The sequence below is a fragment of the Lolium rigidum genome, chromosome 2 (assembly GCF_022539505.1).
Source record: "Lolium rigidum isolate FL_2022 chromosome 2, APGP_CSIRO_Lrig_0.1, whole genome shotgun sequence".
Taxonomy (NCBI): Eukaryota; Viridiplantae; Streptophyta; class Magnoliopsida; order Poales; family Poaceae; genus Lolium; species Lolium rigidum.
The window spans coordinates 202,674,309-202,694,989 of NC_061509.1; the positions used below are offsets into that span (position 1 = coordinate 202,674,309).

General features: G+C 41.7%; 1 protein-coding gene across 1 annotated transcript; it reads right to left on the minus strand.

Annotated features, from left to right (window-relative positions):
• Positions 1-324: 324 nt before the first annotated feature.
• On the minus strand, positions 325-1,096 carry LOC124690477 (26.2 kDa heat shock protein, mitochondrial-like). The gene is made up of 2 exons (XM_047223863.1): positions 835-1,096; positions 325-752 (listed from the first exon to the last, which is right to left on the minus strand). The coding sequence occupies exons 1-2, from the start codon at positions 1,094-1,096 to the stop codon at positions 337-339; spliced, it is 678 nt and encodes a 225-aa protein (XP_047079819.1). The 3' UTR covers positions 325-336.
• Positions 1,097-20,681: the final 19,585 nt, after the last annotated feature.

The window sequence follows — 20,681 nt, forward strand, 5'->3', positions numbered from 1 at the left end:
AAACTTGTACAGTTACTTTTCTTCCAGGATAAAGGGAAGCATTTCACAATTCACACAACAGTGAGCACTAACGATCAGTAACATCTATCGCTAACGCATGAGGAAACTAACGAAGTTCCTGACCAATTTCACCAACAAAGCAGTTCATCAAGTCGAAATCAACAAAGTTCATGACCAATTTCACCACCAAAGCAGTTCGAAATCAACAAAGTTCCTGACCAACTTCACCACCACTCGATCAGAGCTACGCAAGACGATCACAGAAGCTAAAACATCAACAAGGCATCTCTCAACTCCACCCGCACCGTTCCTCTCTCGATCGATCCGTCTCCCTAGCTACCTACTCGATGGCGATCTGGAACACGTCTTCTTGAGCTTGGGCACGGTCACCATGAGCACGCCGTTCTTCATCTCGGCCTTGATCTTGTCCACCTTGAACGCGTTGGCGGGCATCTCGATGCGGGCGCTGTACTTGGGCACCGCGGCGTCGTCCTTGTCACCGTCCCAGGCATCCTTCTCGCCCTCCCCCTTGATCACCAGGCTGTTCTGCTCCGCCGACACCTTCACGTGTCCCTTCCCCAGCCCCGGCATCGGCACCTTCAGATACACCGCCTCGTCGTCCTCCTTCGCCACCGGCCACCCGCGCCACGCCGCGGAGGAGAGGCCGCTCGGACCAGAAGCAGAGACTGCGTCCTCCATCAGACCCAGCAGACGGCCCAGGCTCGTCGGCGCGCCGAACCGGTCGAACACATCTGAAAAATTAAGAAAAAGTTGACGGATTTGTCCCACAATATTCACAGGAACGAACGCAGGAAAGGCGAGGTCGACGCATACCGTGGGAGAAGAAGCTGGGCCGGTCGGTTTCGCGAGCACGGCGTCGGCCCACGGCGTCGGCATCCTTGTACTCGCCGTTGGTGTCAGTGTCATCGTCGTCGTCGGAGCGGCGGGCCTCCTTGCCCTGGGTGCTGCAAAGGCGACGGACGGCGGCCGGGCTGAGCGCGCAGTAGGCAACGGGCGCACCGGTGGCCGACGGCTCGGCGAGCATCTTCTTGACGTTGGCCAGGGCGGGACAGCTGCTAGCGACGGCGGAAGCCATGGATCTCTCTCTCGCGCGCGCGCCTGTGATTTTGGTTTCTTGTGACTGAGAAGGAGGAGGAGCGGAATGGAGGGGGTTTTGAAGGAAGGGCTTTCTTGGGGAAGGGGATGGACAAGGGTTTAGAAGGTTCTGGAGAGCACCGGATGGGCCTCGAGCCTTCCAGAACCATGGCTTTAGGATTCGTGTTTGTTGATGTACGATCAGGGGCTACAAGGCACAAACTGCATAGCAAAATCATGAACAAGAAGTGGGTCATTCATGAAGTTCAGTTGTTGTGGCTCTAGCACTGCATAACAAGGCACAAGACAATAAGACATATGGCACTGAACTATGTAAGACGAAGGAAAATGGTTGGATTATTTTGGGGCTTTGTGTTTCTCATGTGGTGCAATATCAACTTAAAAGCACAATGAGATTTAAATTAGAGTGAAATGTTGAAACGGGTCGTTTGAAAAAATTAAGTAAATCTTTATCTTCTTTGAAAGGCGATGGAATGACTACTGTGGCCAAGCCTTCAACAAAAATTCTGATCATAATACAGAGAAGCATCAGTGTGAAATAGAACTACCCTTAAGTTACAAAGAAGAGCAATGGTTTCTTAAAAGATATAAGGGTTCAGAGAATGACAACATTTACAGCGTTAGTTTATATGACGGAAATTTCTCAGAAGTAATATGTGGAAGTTCAAGCTTGAATTTGCTCTTCCTGAAAAAATATCCTAAATAATCAATTTGAGATATTTCAGGGAACTATTATTTGAATTTCATAGTAACTTTTCCAATACAAAATTATAACCATTCACCTTGATTGTACTTGTAGGAAACGGGTCGTTTGAAAAAATTAAGTAAATCTCTATCTTCTTTGAAAGGCGATGGAATGACTACTGTGGCCAAGCCTTCAACAAAAATCCTGATCATAATACAGAGAAGCATCAGTGTGAAATAGAACTACCCTTAAGTTACAGAGAAGAGCAATGGTTTCTTAAAAGATATAAGGGTTCAGAGAATTACAACATTTACAGCGTTAGTTTATATGACGGAAATTTCTCAGAAATAATATGCGGAAGTTCTGAATTTGCTCTTCTTGAAAAAATATCCTAAATAATCAATTTGAGATAATAACTGGTGTTCAGGGAACTATTATTTGAATTTCATAGTAACTTTTCCAATACAAAATTATAACCATTCACCTTGATTGTACTTGTAGGACAGAATAATTAGGACCGAATAGTGTAAAATCCAACCATCAGTGAGGTTACCTTCTCATGGCATTTGTGTGGTATTAAAAACCAAAAATAATAGTCTTGTAGGCTGATTTTGTTGTTTCATGAAATATAAATATGCAGTCTAAAAGTTCCACATATGACAGTCATTGGACCAACGGATAGGAGGATTGTACCTATTTTTATAGGGAAGGATCCAAGTCCAACAACGTGCAATCAGATTCTGTCGTGGCATGGGCTGATCCCAAAGCTGCAAATGATTAGTAATTTTCCCAAATCTCACTTGTAAATGATTATATGAATTTTCAGTAAATCTAAGCTATCTCAAAGGAAAAAATCATAAATATGAGAGTAACTTGTATCTGTATCCATAAAAACACTTAGCACAACCCTCCATTTCACTGGTATGTTTGTAGAACCTGAATATATTTACACGACCAAACATATAGGTCAGTCTCCTTTAGGGCCAGCTGTGGATGCGTATTTTAGTGGATATCAACGGATTAATTAGACCACATCTAGAAGTAGGTCAATTCAAGTGGGTTGTAAGCACCGGTAGGGTTGATTTATGAAAAAAATTAGACATAGGTATATCAGCTAGAATCTGAAGCAATTATTCAAAGATACAAAATCTACTTGAAATCCCAATTTATTTAACAAAATGAGGAACTCGGTATCACAATTATCAGTACAAACATATACATGTGAATCAAATTTGGCATGTAACCTATATCAGAACAATGAAATATGTAGCATTGTGCTAGCTAATTGCAATAATAATTTTGCCAGCCAGTAGAAGTCCTAAAAGGAACACGCGTATGGTAGCACAATCATCAGTACTAAGCTATAGATGAATCTGATTCAACCTGGAATCTATAACATAAACAATCAAATATGTAGCACTGCTTTAGCTAATTTCAAAAAAAATTGCCAATTAGTTCCGGTGTACATCCAAATATAATCAGTAAGTACCTAGAACCTAAACATCGCGTAACAAATGAAGGTACCATACTACATGGGAACTGTGACTTTGCGGTAATTGTACGGAAAACTTGATGCAAAGAATAAGTTTGCTGTGATCAACTCAAGTATAAAATAGACATAATCTATGTACTTTGTTTTGTTTGTGATTTGATACAAATAAGCACATTTGCATAGCTAACTCACATGACACCCTGAAATCCATGGGGTCAGTTCGGCTGATCAGAATGAAAAAAAAAAATCAAAATAGCACCAACCCTGCATAACTGAAAATCAAAAATCTGAAGATCAAACAACACAAAAAGTATTCACATCTATACTGTAGTATGAAACCACTGTCAAGATATTTAAAAAGCTAAGAAAAAAAATGAGCTAAACTAATATATCCAGACCTAACTGCAACCTATTACATATGTGATGTTTGCGAATCCTAGCATGTAAATTTGAAATTTAACGCTCCCACATATGTAAACAACTCATTGGAAATTCTTCTAGGAAACAGTAGGCCAATCGAGATTGTGAAGAAGCAATGGACCTTAGAAGTGGAGGTTTATACATTGGAAATAACATGTTTTTCATTCTCAGCTAAATCAGAATTCAAAAAACCAACTATGGCCTATGGTCTAACTAAAAAACGAATGGAAATATCAAAAAGCAACATACTCATATTGGTGGTCATCTTTCAGTTTTAGTTTCTTCCCACGATTGGAAAGGGCAAAGGAGAACAAAATCATGCCTAGATTTTTTTATATTGTCTAAAAGGAACAACCAACTTTATAAATGGTAAAATAATTATGCATGAAACGAAAATAGTCCATCCAATGATCAATAAGACCATAAATCAAAATTTCACAAACAAGAGAGTAACATTAATATTAATATAAACTACGAGATTTCATTCAATGATGCGCTCTAGGATAATGAAAAATGTTTATTAAGTTCCGAGGACGTATGAAAGATGAATATTGAAAGAAAATCTAGCCTCAACAGAATATAAACATATTTATAACCTTAGCAATGATAAAACCACATAGCAAGAGAAATAAATTAGTTTCCATTACCCTGCATAAATGTTGAATTTTCGGTGGGGAGAAGGAACATGAATCATGACCTTGGGATGAAGATAAAAAATTAACTTGTAGTTGTATTCTACCATTCCATACCCACTCTTCATCACCGCGTTTGTAGGCACACTATCATTGCTCCACAACCATGGCTCCTACATTTCTTAGCATCCTCCCAGAATTGCTTCTTCTCATAACCAGAGTCCAAAAGTGTTAAGTAATCACTGGCTCATATTATGTAGCCTAAATCATCCCTGAAAATTTCAAGTAAACCAAGAGGAAAAGAGAAGAAAAGAAATAGAAAGAGTAAGAACTAAAGAGGAAAAGAGAAGAAACATACAAAATCTCACATGCGCAAAATGATGAAAGGTGTTGCCAGATACCCACCAGCGAGATCAACACTTCGCTGACGATGGTCCCACCCCAAGATCTCCCTTGGTTGCTCCCTGGTGCTTCATTCGCGTTTGAGGACACCGATGTTTATCTTCTGTTGTATTTGTTCTTTGTAAATTGTTCATCAGCATAATTGTAAAACCTGGCTCTGAGGCTTTATTAATTTAAAGCCAAACACTCATTAACCTTCTATCCGATAGAAAGATCTAAGGAGTGAGCTCCCGAGTCGCCCCCGCGAGGCGGCCGGGAGAAACCCTAAAAACCGTGCGGCTGCCACCCCCTCTCCCCTCCACTCCCTCGCCGCCGCCAGGGGGCGCGGCCAGGCAAAGCCTGGTCGGCGGCGGCAGGGACTTCTCGTCCTCTCGCGTGTGGGGGTTGAACGCGGGTCTCCCTCATTGGGCCAGGGCGCGGCCCTCTCGGCAGGGGCCTCGACTCGGCGGCGGCACGACGGGCGACAAGGTGGTGGTTCGCACCCCGCTCGGGCGGCGAGGGCCGCGGGCGGTGTGGCCAAGGGCGGTGGTGAGCCATGCCGGCAGCGGGGGGAAACCCTAGGTCCTATTCTCCTCGCGGCGGCCGGCGGTGGGGGCTGGCGTTTCGGCTGCGGCGTTGCCCAGGCGTGAGCGATGTCTCCGGACTACGCGATCTCCGCTTGGTGTCTCCTGCGGCAACCTTGGCCAGCCTGGGATGGTCGCCGGCGTGGGGGCCTGACCTGAATAAAGGCGGCAGTCCTAGGGTCTCTCTTGGGCGAAGATGAAGTCCTAGGGTCTCTCTTGGGAGAAGATGAAGACCTGCCTGAGGCATGCCCTTCTCGATCTGGCCGGAGTGTTCAGTTCTGTAAGGCACCGCCGGCGAATGTAATAGTGCTTCTATTGCCTGGAGTTTGCCGGATCGGTGGTATTCGGTCATGCGCACCCATGCTTTTATTCCGACCGTTTCGTTCTGGAGGGAGCTGCGTGAAGCTCTGTTCTGTTTTGACATCAAGTGACATTTGGTCCATGGTGAAGTCAAAAGAAGAGAATATCATGAAAGCCGAAGGACTAGCTAAGGGAGGTTCAAGTCTCTGCAGTATTGAGGGACTTGCTTGGTGTTCCAGACTTCGCAGCAGTGGTATGAAAGTGGGGGCGGCAGCACATGTGAAGTTCATAGTCTTACCTTTCAGGGTGAAAACCCAAGGTCTTGGCAATTTCCTGAAGGAGATATGCCCTAGAGGCAATAATAAAGTAGTTATTATTTATATCTCTATGTTTATGATAAATGTTTATATGTCATGCTATAATTGTATTAACCGAAACATTAGTACATGTGTGGTATGTAGACAACAAGAAGTCCCTAGTATGCCTCTTAAACTAGCTTGTTGATTAATGGATGATTAGTTTCATAATCATGAACATTGGATGTTATTAATAACAAGGTTATATCATTATATGAATGATATAATGGACACACCCAATTAAGCGTAGCATAAGATCTCGTCATTAAGTTATTTGCTATAAGCTTTCGATACATAGTTACCTAGTCCTTATGACCATGAGATCATGTAAATCACTTATACCGGAAAGGTACTTTGATTACATCAAACACCACTGCGTAAATGGGTGGCTATAAAGGTGGGATTAAGTATCCAGAAAGTATGAGTTGAGGCATATGGATCAACAGTGGGATTTGTCCATCCCGATGATGGATAGATATACTCTGAGCCCTCTCGGTGGAATGTCATCTAATGTCTTGCAAGCATATGAATGAGTTCATAAGAGACCACATACCACGGTACGAGTAAAGAGTACTTGTCAGGAGACGAGGTTGAACAAGGTATGGAGTGATACCGAAGATCAAACCTCGGACAAGTAAAATATCGCGTGACAAAAGGAATTGGTATCGTATGTGAATGGTTCATTCGATCACTAAAGTCATCGTTGAATATGTGGGAGCCATTATGGATCTCCGGATCCCGCTATTGGTTATTGGTCGGAGTGAGTACTCAACCATGTCCACATAGTTCACGAACCGTAGGGTGACACACTTAAAGTTGGATGTTGAAATGGTAGTACTTGAATATGGAATGGAGTTGGAATATTTATTCGGAGTCCCGGATGAGATCCCGGACATCACGAGGAGTTCCGGAATGGTCCGGAGAATAAGATTCATATATAGGATGTCATTTTATGTGAATAAAATGTCGCGGAAGGTTCTATGGAAGGTTCTAGAACGTTCTAGAAAAGTCCGGAAGAAACCACCAAGGAAGGTGGAGTCCACATGGGACTCCACCTCCATGGCCGGCCAACCCTAGGGGGGAGGAGTCCCAAGTGGACTCCCCCTTAGGGGGCCGGCCACCCCCCCATATGGGAGGTGGAACTCCCACCTTGGTGGGAGTCCTAGCTTGGCTAGGTTTCCCCTCCCTATGGAAGGTTTTTGGTTTGGGTCTTATTCGAAGACTTGGAGACCAACTCTTGGGGATCCACCTATATAATGAGGGGCATAGGGGAGGGGGCCGGCCACACCAAAGCCACAACCTGACCGCCCCCCTTGAGTGGCCGGCCACCCCCTCCCAAACCCTAGCCGCCCCCTCTCCTCCATAGCTCCCGCGTGCTTTAGCGAAGCTCCGCCGGAGTTCTCCACCGCCACCGACACCACGCCGTCGTGCTGTCGGATTCAAGAGGAGCTACTACTTCCGCTGCCCGCTGGAACGGGAGGTGGACGTCGTCTTCATCAACAACCAAACCTGTGACCAAGTACGGAGGTGCTGCCCGTTCGTGGCGCCGGAACCGATCGTGATCAAGATCTTCTACGCGCTTTTGCAAGCGGCAAGTGAACGTCTACCGCAGCAACACGAGCCTCATCTTGTAGGCTTTGGAATCTCTTCAAGGGTGAGACTCGATACCCCCTCGTTGCTACCGTCTTCTAGATTGCATCTTGGATTGGATTGCGTGTTCGCGGTAGGAAAATTTTTGTTTTCTATGCAACGTTATCCTACAAGTGGTATCGAGCCGTGTCTATGCATAGATGGTTGCACGAGTAGAACACAATGGTTTTGTGGGCGTTGATGCTCTTGTTATCTTTAGTTGAGTACTTTGCATCTTTATGGCATAGTGGGATGAAGCGGCTCGGACTAACTTTACATGACCGCGTTCATGAGACTTGTTCCTCGTTCGACATGCAACTTGTATTGCATAAGAGGCTTTGCGGGTGTCCGTCTCTCCTACTATAGTAAAGATTCAATTTACTCTTCTATTGACAACATTAGTATCAACGGTGTGGTTCATGTTCGTAGGTAGATTAGATCTATATCGAAAACCCTAAACCACGTAAAATATGCAAACCAAATTAGAGAGCGTCTAACTTGTTTTTGCAGTGTTTGGTGATGTGATATGGCCATAATGTGATGATGAATATGTATGAGATGATCATTATTGTATTGTGGCAACCGGCAGGAGCCTTATGGTTGTCTTTAAATTTCATGTTGAGTAGTATTTCAAAGTAGTTGTAATAGTTGCTACATGGAGGACAATCATGAAGACGGCGCCATTGACCTTGACGCTACGCCGATGATGATGGAGATCATGCCCGAAGATGATGGAGATCATGTCCGTGCTTTGGAGATGAAGATCAAAGGCGCAAGACAAAAGGGCCATATCATATCACATATGAACTGCATGTGATGTTAATCCTTTTATGCATCTTATTTTGCTTAGATCGCGATGGTAGCATTATAAGATGATCCCTCACTAAAATCTCAAGATAATAAAGTGTTCATCCTTAGTAGCACCGTTGCCAAGACTTGTCGTTTCGAAGCATCTCGTGATGATCGGGTGTGATAGAATCAACAAGTGCATACAACGGGTGCAAGACAGTTTTGCACATGCGGATACTAAGGTGGCCTTGACGAGCCTAGCATGTACAGACATGGTCTCGGAACACGTGATACCGAAAGGTAGAGCATGAATCATATGGTTGATATGATGAACACTTTGAGTGTTCGCCATTGAAATCACACCTTGTCTCGTGATGATCGGACTATGGTGTGGTGGATTTGGTTCGTGTGATCACTAAGACAATGCGAGGGATATTGTTTTAAGTGGGAGTTCACCTAGATTTTTAATTATGTTGAATTAAAATTTGAACTCAATTTGTCATAAACTTAGTCTAAACTATTGCAAATATATGTTGTAGAGATGGCGTCCCCAATCAATTTTAACCAGTTCCTAGAGAAAGAAAAGATTAAGAGCAACGGTAGCAACTTCACCGACTGGTTCCGTCATGTGAGGATCTTCCTCTCTAGCGGAAATCTGCAATATGTGCTTGATGCACCGCTAGGTGACCCTCCTGCAGAAACTGAAACCGATGAAGTAAAAGCTGTTTACGCGACTCGGAAAACTCGGTACTCTCAAGTTCAGTGTGCCATCTTATGCGATCCGGAATCCGATCTTCAAAAACGTTTTGAGCACCACGATCCTCATGAGTTGATGAAAGAGTTGAAGACTATTTTTGAGACTCATGCGGCCGTGGAATGCTATGAAGCATCGAAACAATTTTTCAGCTGCATGATGGAAGAAGGTAGCTCCGTTAGTGAGCACATGCTCACCATGACCGGGCATGCGAAGAAACTCAGTGACTTGGGAATAGTGATTCCTAACAGACTGGGGATTAATCGTGTCCTTCAATCACCGCCACCAAGTTACAAGAACTTTGTGATGAACTACAATATGCAGAACATGAACAAGGAGTTACCTGAACTCTTTGGCATGCTAAAAGCTGCTGAGATTGAGATCAAGAAAGAGCACCAAGTGTTGATGGTCAACAAGACCACCAGTTTCAAGAAACAGGGCAAGTCTAAGGGAAAATTCAAGAAGGGTGGCAAGAAAGCTGCCACGCCTCCTATGAAACCTAAGAACGGCCCTAAGCCCGATGCTGAGTGCTATTACTGCAAGGAGAAGGGACACTGGAAGCATAATTGCTCCAAGTATCTGGCTGATCTGAAGAACGGCCTTGTCAAGAAGAAGAAAGAAGGTATATCTGATATACATGTTATAGATGTTTATCTCACTGATTCTCGTTCTAGTACCTGGGTATTTGATACTGGTTCGGTTGCTCATATCTGTAGCTCGAAACAGGAACTAAAGAATAAACGAATACTACTGAAAGATGAAGTGACTATGCGCGTTGGAAATGGGTCCAAAGTCGATGTGATCGCTGTCGGCACACTTCCTCTACATCTACCTTCGGGATTAGTTTTAAGCCTAAATAATTGTTATTTTGTACCCGCGTTGAGCATGAACATTATATCTGGATCTTGTTTAATGCAAGACGGTTATTCATTCAAGTCTGAGAATAATGGTTGTTCTATTTTTATGAATAATATCTTTTATGGTCGAGCACCACAAAAGAATGGCTTATTTCGTTAGATCTCGATAGTAGTGATACGCATATACATAACATTGATGCTAAGCGAATTAAATTGAATGATAATTCTACTTATATGTGGCACTCGTCGTCTTGGTCATATTGGAGTGAAACGCATGAAGAAACTCCATACCGATGGATTACTTGAATCACTTGACTTTGAGTCACTTGATAGATGCGAAGCATGTCTGATGGGAAAAATGACTAAGACTCCATTTTCTGGTATGATGGAGCGAGCTACCGACTTATTGGAAATCATACATACCGATGTGTGCGGACCAATGAGCGTAGCATCGCGCGGTGGTTATCGTTATGTTCTAACCTTCACAGATGATCTGAGTAGATATGGGTATATCTATTTCATGAAACATAAATCCGAAACTTTCGAGAAGTTTAAGGAATTCCAAAGTGAAGTAGAAAATCAACGTAACAAGAAGATCAAATTTCTACGATCCGATCGTGGAGGTGAATATCTGAGTTATGAGTTTGGCATGCATTTAAAGAAATGCGGAATACTTTCACAATTGACACCGCCGGGAACACCTCAACGTAATGGTGTGTCCGAACGTCGTAATCAAACTCTCTTAGATATGGTTCGTTCTATGATGTCTCTTACTGATTTGCCGTTATCATTTTGGAGTTATGCATTAGAGACAGCCGCATTCACTTTAAATAGAGCACCATCAAAATCCGTAGAAACGACACCGTATGAATTATGGTTTAATAAGAAACCTAAGTCTGTCGTTCCTGAAAGTTTGGGGTTGCGAAGCCTATGTAAAGAAGTTACAACCGGACAAGCTAGAACCCAAAGCGGAGAAATGCGTCTTCATAGGATACCCTAAGGAAACTATAGGGTATACTTTCTATCACAAATCCGAAGGCAAAATATTTGTTGCTAAGAACGGAACCTTTCTTGAGAAAGAATTTCTCACTAAAGAAGTGACTGGAAGAAAAGTAGAACTCGATGAGATTGATGAATCTATACTCGTTGATCGAGTAGCGCAAGTACCGAAGTTGTACCTGTACCGCCTACACCGGCAACAGAGGAAGCTAATGATAATGATCATGAAACTTCGAACGAGGAAACTACTGAACCTCGCAGATCGACAAGGGAACGTACCACTCCTGATTGGTTTGATCCTTGTCTAAATTTCATGATTGTGGATAACAATGATGAGGACCCTGCAACGTATGAAGAAGCGATGATGAGCCCAGATTCCAACAAATGGCAAGAAGCCATGAAATCCGAAATGGGATCCATGTATGATAACAAAGTATGGACTTTGGTAGACTTACCTGATAGCCGAAAGGCTGTCGAAAATAAATGGATCTTCAAGAGAAAAACAGATGCTGATGGTAATATTACTGTCTATAAAGCTCGACTTGTCGCAAAAGGTTTCCGACAAATTCAAGGAGTTGACTACGATGAGACTTTCTCACCCGTAGCGAAGCTAAAATCTGTGAGGATTTTGTTAGCAATAGCTGCATTTTTCGATTATGAGATTTGGCAGATGGATGTCAAAACGGCGTTCCTTAATGGAGACATTGAGGAAGAGTTGTATATGGTACAACCCAAAGGTTTTGTCGATCCTAAAAATGCCGACAAAGTATGCAAACTTCAGCGTTCAATCTATGGACCGAAGCAAGCATCGAGAAGTTGGAACCGACGCTTTGATAAGGTGATCAAAGACTTCGGGTTTATACGAAGTGTCATGGAGAGGCCTGTATTTACAAGAAAGTGAGTGGGAGCTTGTAGCATTCCTGATATTATATGTAGATGAAATATTATTGATCGGGAATGATATAGAACTATTAAGCAGTGTTAAAGGTTATTTGAACAATAGTTTTTCAATGAAAGACCTTGGTGAAGCATCGTATATATTAGGCATCAAGATTTATAGAGATAGATCAAGACGCCTAATAGGGCTATCACATAGTACATATCTGGACAAGATTCTAAAGAAGTTTAGAATGGACGAAAGTAAGAAAGGGTTCTTACCTATGTTACTGGGCAAGGTCTTGAGTAAGACTCAAGGACCGGCTACGGCGAAGAAAGAGAAAGGATGAGTAATATCCCCTATGCCTCGGCGATAGGATCTATCATGTATGCCATGCTATGTACTAGACCGGATATAGCACATGCTCGTTAGTTTGACTAGCAGATATCAAAGTGATCCAGGAACGGAACACTGGACAGCGGTCAAGAATATCCTGAAGTACTTGAAAAGAACTAAGGATATGTTTCTTTGTTATGGAGGTGACCAAGAGCTCGTTGTAAATGGTTACACCGATGCAAGTTGGAACACTGATCCTGATGACTCTAAGTCACAGTCTGGGTACGTGTTTATATTGAATGGTGCTGCAGTAAGCTGGGCAAGCTCGAAGCAGTGCACGGTGGCGAAGTCTTCAACAGAATCGAGTACATAGCGGCTTCAGCAGGCTTCATCGAAGCGGTATGGATGAAGAGGTTCATTGTAGAGCTCGGTGTGGTTCCTAGTGCATTGGACCCATTAATCATTTACTCGTGATAACATGGGTGCCATCGCCAATGCACAAGAGCCAAGGTCACACAAGAGGCTGAAGCATATCAAGCTACGTTACCACTCGATTCGCGAGTACATCGAAGATGGAGAAGTAAAGATTTGCAAAGTACACACTGATCTAAATGTAGCAGATCCGTTGACTAAAGCTCTCCCTAGGGCAAAGCATGACCAACACCAGAATGCCATGGGTGTTAGGTATATTACAATGTAATCTAGATTATTGACTCTAGTGCAAGTGGGAGACTGAAGGAGATATTGAAAGGATACGGATGTCGCCTAGAGGGGGGGTGAATAGGCGATTTAAAACTTTTACGAGATGGGCTTAACAAATGCGGAATAAAACTAGCGTTTACTTTGTCAAGCCCAAAGCCTATAAACTATGGTTCACCTATGTGCACCAACAACTTATTCTAAGCAAAGGTTCACCTATGTGCACCAACAACTTATGCAAAGCAATACAAGCAAGTATGTGATAGCAAGATATATATAACTTCAAGCACGATGGCTATCACAAGGTAAAGTGCATAAGTAAAGAGCTCGGGTATAGAGATAACCGAGGCACGCGGGAGACGATGATTTATCCCGGAGTTCACACTCTTGCGAGTGCTAATCTCCGGTGGAGAGGTGCGGTTGCTTAGTGCTCCCGAACGCCACAAGAGGCTCACCTTGAGGTGTGGTTGCTCGATGCACACCAACGCCACAAAGGCCTCACCCCAAGATGCGGTACTCACACCACACACCGAACGCCACGAAGGCGCCTCACCTAAATCTCCGGTGACCCTCGCCACAAAGGCCTAGGTCACGGTTCCACTAAGGGATTTCCTTCGAGGCGGAAACCGGGCCTTACACAAAGATTGGGGCACACATCCACAACTTAATTGGAGGCTCCCAACAAATCACCACAAAGGTCTAGAATCCGTCTAGGGTTCCAAGAACCCAAGAGTAATAACCTTCTTGCTTTCACCACCACGAATCACCGTGGAGAACTCAAACCGATGCACCAAATGCAATGGCAAGAACACCACAAAGATGCTCAAGTCCTTCTCTCTCAAATTCCAACAAAGCTACAAAAGCTATTGGGGGAATAAGAGAGGAAGAACAAAGGAATTCACAAAGAACACCAAGATCAAGATCTAGAGAGTTCCACTCACAAAGAGATGGATTTGATTGGTAGAAGTGTAGATCTAGATCTCCTCTCTCTTTTCCCTCAAATGGGGGCAAGAATCATGGAGGGATTGAGAGATAGTGCAAGCTTCTCTAGTTCAACAATGGAGGAGAGAGAGAGTGAGAGAAGCTGCAGCCCAAGGAGGAAGAAGGGGGGTATTTATACCCCCCAAGAAAATCGAGCCGTTTGGGCAAAACCAGGGCCGGATAATCCGGCCTAAGTAAGGGCCGGATTATCCGGGGCCGGATTATCCGGCCTCGTGGACAAAACCTGGACAAAATCCGGCCAAAAATCCGGCCCCTATACAGAGCAGCAATTCCTCAGGTCCTTAGCCGATTTCGGGGGGGCCGGATATTTCCGAAATATCCGGCCCGGATAATCCGGCCCGGATATTTCCAAAATATCCGGCCTAAGCAAACTGCAGAAACACCAAAACTAAAACGGGCATAACTTTTGCATCCGGACTCCGATTTCGATGATCTTGGGCTCATTGAAATCACAACAATGAGCTCTACAACAATATGCATAGAAACATCATAGTCCAGCAAAGGAGGATAGAAACAAATGATGAAAGGTTTGACCTATCTCAAAAAGACATACCGGTAAAACCTCCAATCTTGAAAATGCAACAAGTTGCCCATGGAAAAACCATTCTCAATGAACTAGAGCTTGTCATGAGAATAAGCACAAGCTCTAAAACATCACATGGATATGGTCCAAATAACAACCAAGAAAGATGATGCAAGGATGCAAAGGTTTGAGCTCTCTCCGAACGATACGATCGAGATACTCACTCGAGAGCCCTCTTGATAGTACGGCAACTAAACTAAAAACCGGTCTCCAACTACACTATGAGACCGGTGAGAAAGAAACCCTATCAAGAGCAAACCTTATACTTGCGCATTCCACTTGAGCTCGATGACGACGATCTTGACCTCAACAAGATGGAACGCCTTTCTTGCTTGTGCTTGCTTGACGAAGTCTTGTGGATTGCTCCCCCATAATCCACCATGGGAGAGCTTCTTCTTCGGCGCATCTTCACATAACCATGACCACCATGTGGATGGCAAGACTCAAGCAAAGGATCTCTTCGAGATGGCTCATCTTGAACTTGCACTTCATTTCTCCATGGCAAGCTTCAAGCTTATGAACTCTTCGAGTTGGCTCATCTTGAACTTGCACTTCATTCTTCATTCTTCATCATATTGATGTCTTGAAGTAACTTGAGGGCTCACTTCATCTTTATCTTCAAGACATACTTGATACATGATATCCTTTATCAATTTCTTCTTAATGCAACCTTGAAGCCAACATATGGTTCAAGCATTGCCTATGGACAACTCCTACAAATATAACTCAATGCAAACATTAGTCCATAGGGATTGTCATTAATTACCAAAACCACACATGGGGGCTCCATGCACTTTCAATCTCCCCCATTTTGGTAATTGATGACAATCTCTTTGAGAGGGTTTATATAAGGAATTTAAGTAACAAACAAGTTGGATATATAGAGCAAACTCCCCCATAATATATGCATGTGTGAATGATCTTGACTTTCATTGCATATATTGGCATTCAAAGCCTAGTGGAGTTTCCTCTAAATATTCAACTATGCAAAGCAACAAGATGCAATGCAATAAAGGCACATGCTTAAGCACAAAGCAAAGACATAACCAAATACCCTTAAACCCTCCAAACTTCTCCCCCATTGGCACCAATTGCCGAAATGGGTGAAAAATTTAGAAGGCCAATATAGTGAGAGTTCCTCCATAGCGTGTGCATTTCTCATAATTTGAGTGGAATCAAATGCACGTATCCAATGACGAATATTCGGAAGGAATCACACTATAGATAGGATCAAAGATTGCAAAAGATAACAAAGTCAAGGAGCTTCAACAAATGAAGCAAGCAACCAAATGAACCCCAAAGAAGATACCAAAATAAAGATAGATATTATGATAAGATCAAGAAGATTGCTCTAAATAATATGAGGAAGCTCCCAAAGGTTTGTGCACAAAACTATACAATTTGCATTGGAGTATAATGTGCACAAACATGGAATCATCACTCCCATAATATCATACAAAACAAAAGATACCAAGTGAATCAAACTCTAATGATCACCACAAAATGGTGCCTTTAATAAAATGAGGAAGCTCCCCAAGGTACATGCATAAATTAAAATGTTGTATTTGAATACAATATGCATAACATGGAATCCTAACTCCCTCATTACCATTTAAGACACAAACATTTGCAATAGATCATATATAGACAATTAAGCTTAACACTTGCATCAAACAAATGGTTGAGCAACAAGTAAGAGGCACCATAATAAAAGGCTCAACCAAGAGGATATGTGAAAGGCATGATAAAGCATATTATAAGACTATTACAAGGATGAGCAAAAAGCATCATCATAGTCTTCAATGAATTATATTGCTTAGCATGACCAATCAACACACAACAACAAAAATAAGATATCAAATGAAGATGTATCATCTCTTATGTGTATAAGTTTCACTAAGTGGACAAAATCACTAAGATGTTTATCCATAACGAAACATGTACACACAAAATAGATATGAAAGAAATATAGCATGATATCCAAAATGAAGTCATGCAATATACCAATAAGAATTTTTGCTTAATAGCATGGCCAAAGGCTCAATTTTATCTTATTGTACATTCATGAACTTCAACCACAAACATCTAAAATACATCACAAATATCAGCAAGGGATAGAAGATAGTTGGGATGCATTTAGAAAGGCAACAAGTATCACAAACGAGGATACTAAAAGAAATAACTCAATTTGCACTTTCATCGATATTGCACATGTGAGAGGCTTGAGGAATTGATATGCAATAAAATTGCTAGATAGGCATAGATGGGATGGGTGAATCATGAGCATGATTTTATATACTTCCCAACATATGTACTCATCTCAAATTACTCACATTCGCAATAAAGAGGTTTCGTTAAGACTTTTGCAAGAAGCACAATATTTGTAAATCAAGAGATTCATGCCAAGATGCAACCACATGGTTGGATGCTAGAAAAATATGCATGAGAAGATACTTGTTACCGAGATAGCATTGGTGAGGATGTAGTAGATATGTGTTCGTTGACCATCCTAGCTTGCCTCAAGTTACCATTGAGTCACCACTTCTCCCCAAGAGTGAGACAAGCATCCAATGCATATCCATTGTACCTAACACAAAGGTAAGTACAAAAAGGTCCCCAAACTAATTGGGTCCAAAGTAGTTAGACACACTACAACATATAGGACAAACTCCACAATACTATGTGCATATAAGTTTCACTAAGTGGACAAAATCACTAAGATGTTTATCCATAACGAAACATGTACACACAAAATAGATATGAAAGAAATATAGCATGATATCCAAAATGAAGTCATGCAATATACCAATAAGAATTTTTGCACATCTTAGCCAAATTAGGATTTGATGGAGTTTACCCTATATATTGGATCAAAGGAAGTAACACATGCCATAAGATATACATATATTAAATATGCATGCACAATACTTTCAAGAACCAAAGGAAGATACAATTTGGACAAAACACCAAATAAATCAAGAGATAATGGTTGTCCAAGTTATATCAAAGAATCAAATCAACACAAGATTGATTCCAAAGAATTATCTCAATATAAGAAGCTAATTAAACCTAAACACAAAGGAATGAGATAACCAACTCCCAAGAGAGCAAGGTTCCAACAAACAAACCAAACCCTCAACACTTTTTATGATGGCACAAAGTACCAAAAAGAAAGTTTATGTCTCCCAAAACCAAATTTTTGATAATGATCAAGAGATGTTAAGCATTCTAACAAATATAGGAGAGCTCCCCCAAGATTAGTGCATTATCTAGGATTTTGCATATGAATACAAAATGCACAAACTAGGATCATCACGCTACCTATATCTACTAAAATGCTAAGAAAATTTGAATAGACAAATTAGATCCATAAGATGCAAGGAAGACACATGGGATCAAAGCACAACACATTCATGGCAATAAATAAGACAATTTAAACACAAGAGCCAATGTAAATATGATCAATAAATTTCTACCTCATAATAGATTGCCAATTGTCCTAGGACAAGAGGTATTAGGAAATATTTCCCGGTGGTAGTTTGTAAGTATACATAAGATCATATTTACAACGAACAAAGCATATGGTAAAAGATAAGAGTTAACCATCATGCAAAGATAGTTTCTTGATAGCTTCAATTAGTCATACCAACATGCAAAGCAATTAATAGTATTCATACCAACATGCAAAGCAATCAATAGTATTCATACCAACATGCAAAGCAATTAATAGCATTCATACCAACATGCAAAGCAATTAATAGTATGACTTGAAGCACATGGTTTTCCAAAAATGTATTGAGGGACACGTTGTGAAAAACCATGCCAAGAAAAACTTTCACAAATAAGATCCACAAAGATATTAGCAATGAAGCCATTTAAGCAAGTTGGAGCTTGTTTGAGCAAACATGCCACATAGGAGAGAGATAATTTACGGTATCAATTCTATGTGACACAACCTCAAATGTTCACATTTTCTAGGCTTGTAATATGCACAAAGCTTATTACTCCCCCATAATGTTATAAGGAATTTATTTTCACAAGAGGCAAATAAGATCCAAGTAGAGATATTAATGGACATTAGAATTTGAATTTCTCATGAAGATGACATACCACATAGCGACTAGATAATCTCGCAATATCAATTCTAAGTGATATTCCTCATGTACACACATTGTTTAGGATCATGAAATTCCCAAAGGAATATCACTCCCCCAAAATGGGATTGTCCATTAATCGCTCATAAGAGCCATATAAGATACAACGAGATGCAAAGAGGCTCCAACACAAACACAAATACATGGTGTGCAACCCAACATGCATAGACTTGATTTCTCAAGCAAAAACTATTAGGAAGCACAACATATACAAACACATGTTAGGAACAAAACTAACACATGCAAAGGGGCGAGTAACTTTCAATATAAATGAGTTGAGAACATGTTACCGCAAGGAGGAACATTGGATACATGATAGTAGCAAGATAATCAAAAGACTTGGCTTGATATAATATAAATGATGAAGATCCCTTAATTCTTCATGATGTAGCCAAGTCTCCAATGCCCTCCAACAAGCACCTATTGATCAAGTTTTGGATTGTTGGTCCCCAACTAAGTTGGGTCCTAAGAGGTTAGTCACAATAGGCTTGGCAACCCAAATGGTTCTTTTCTTGACACCACTTTGAGCACCAACAAAATTGGCAAACACATTGCCACCCTCATCCTTACGAAGAGAATAAACATCATCAACGGTGATAGAGTTGGATGAGGTACCAATAGTGCAAAAGGAGGAGATGTGGCCCTTCTCACGGCATATGTAGCAAGTTCTTTTCTTCTCCTTCTTCTCACTAGATTTCTCCACAATGGGAGCATTGGCTTGATTCTTCTTGGGAAGTGGAATTTCTTCAACTTGAGGTTGAATATGAGTTTGAGCTTGAGGCCGCTTCCCTTTTTGCTTCTTCTTCAAAGGGCAAGATCTAACATGGTGCCCTTCAATTTTGCACTTGAAGCAAACAATCTTGGCCGGGTCTTTGACTTGTACTTGGCCCTTCTTCTTATTGTTGTTCTTGGACTTGTTCTTGTTGTTGGAGTTGAATCCAAGTCCACTTTTGTCATTGGGGAATTGTTGCACACTCAACATCTTGTCAAGTTTGCATTTCCCTTCATGACTCTTTACCAAGTCGTTCTTCAAGGAAGTGACTTGGGCCTTGAGCTCTTTGATTTCCTCTACATGGTTAGTAACAACACAAGTACTAGAGGAAGTAGAACCTTTATTGTTAGAGCAACAAGGCAAGGAAGATAATTCATCACAAGATTTAGCGATATTATGAGTGGATGAATTACAAGGACTAGCACATTGCAATATAGCATTTTGAGTAGTAGTGCTAGTATCCACATGAGGCTCACAAGGTGTTTCCTTTGATATGATAGCCTCATGAGCTAACTTTAGCCTATCATGAGAGGCTAGAAGGTCCTCATGGGAGCTAGAAAGCTTTCCATGATTTTCTTCCAATTTCCCATAATTGCTAGTTAGCAATTCAAGTTGAGCCCTTAGCTCAACATTCTCCTTCAAGATAGATGCTTCACAAGAAGTAGAGTTAGTAGCACAAGCATCATCACAAGACATATTAAGAAGAGAAGGTAACATAGCATGCTCTTTTAAATAGGAAGCTTGAAGTTGCTCATGGGACTTGGTGAGGATAGAGTGTTCGCTCTCCAAGACCTTGTGGGCCTTGTCTAGATCATCTAGATCCTTAACAAGTTTATCATGACCAACACCAACTTTGGAATTTTCCTTTTTAAGCAATTTTACTTGAGCTTTAGCATGGTCTCTTTCCTTAGTGAGTTTAGAAACTATTTCATTTTGAGACACTTCAAGGGTTTCAAGTTGCTCTTCAAGAGAGGCTACGGTCTCTTGTTCTTCTTCAAGATCATTCTTTAGTGATGCTACATCATCGGCATACTCTCGTTCAAGAGCACCCTTTTTATCAATGGTGTTCTCATGCATCCAAATAAGTTTTTGGCTCTCAATAGCGGTAGTCAAGATTTCAAAGAAGTGAGTGCTAGCAATTTTATCTTTGCAAATAACCTTGAATACACTCTCACCTTTATCGCGTAGAGAGACAACCCAATCCTCTTCTTCATATTTATCCTCATTCTTATCACCACGAGACATATTAGGTTCCATGGTAGGA

Excerpts from the sequence above, each read along its gene's own strand:
- LOC124690477 (XM_047223863.1), bottom strand. The coding sequence starts at position 1,096 with ATGGCTTCCGCCGTCGCTAGCAGCTGTCCCGCCCTGGCCAACGTCAAG. Across the intron at positions 753-834 it reads GCCCAGCTTCTTCTCCCACG|ATGTGTTCGACCGGTTCGGC; the intron begins GTATGCGTCGAC and ends TTAATTTTTCAG.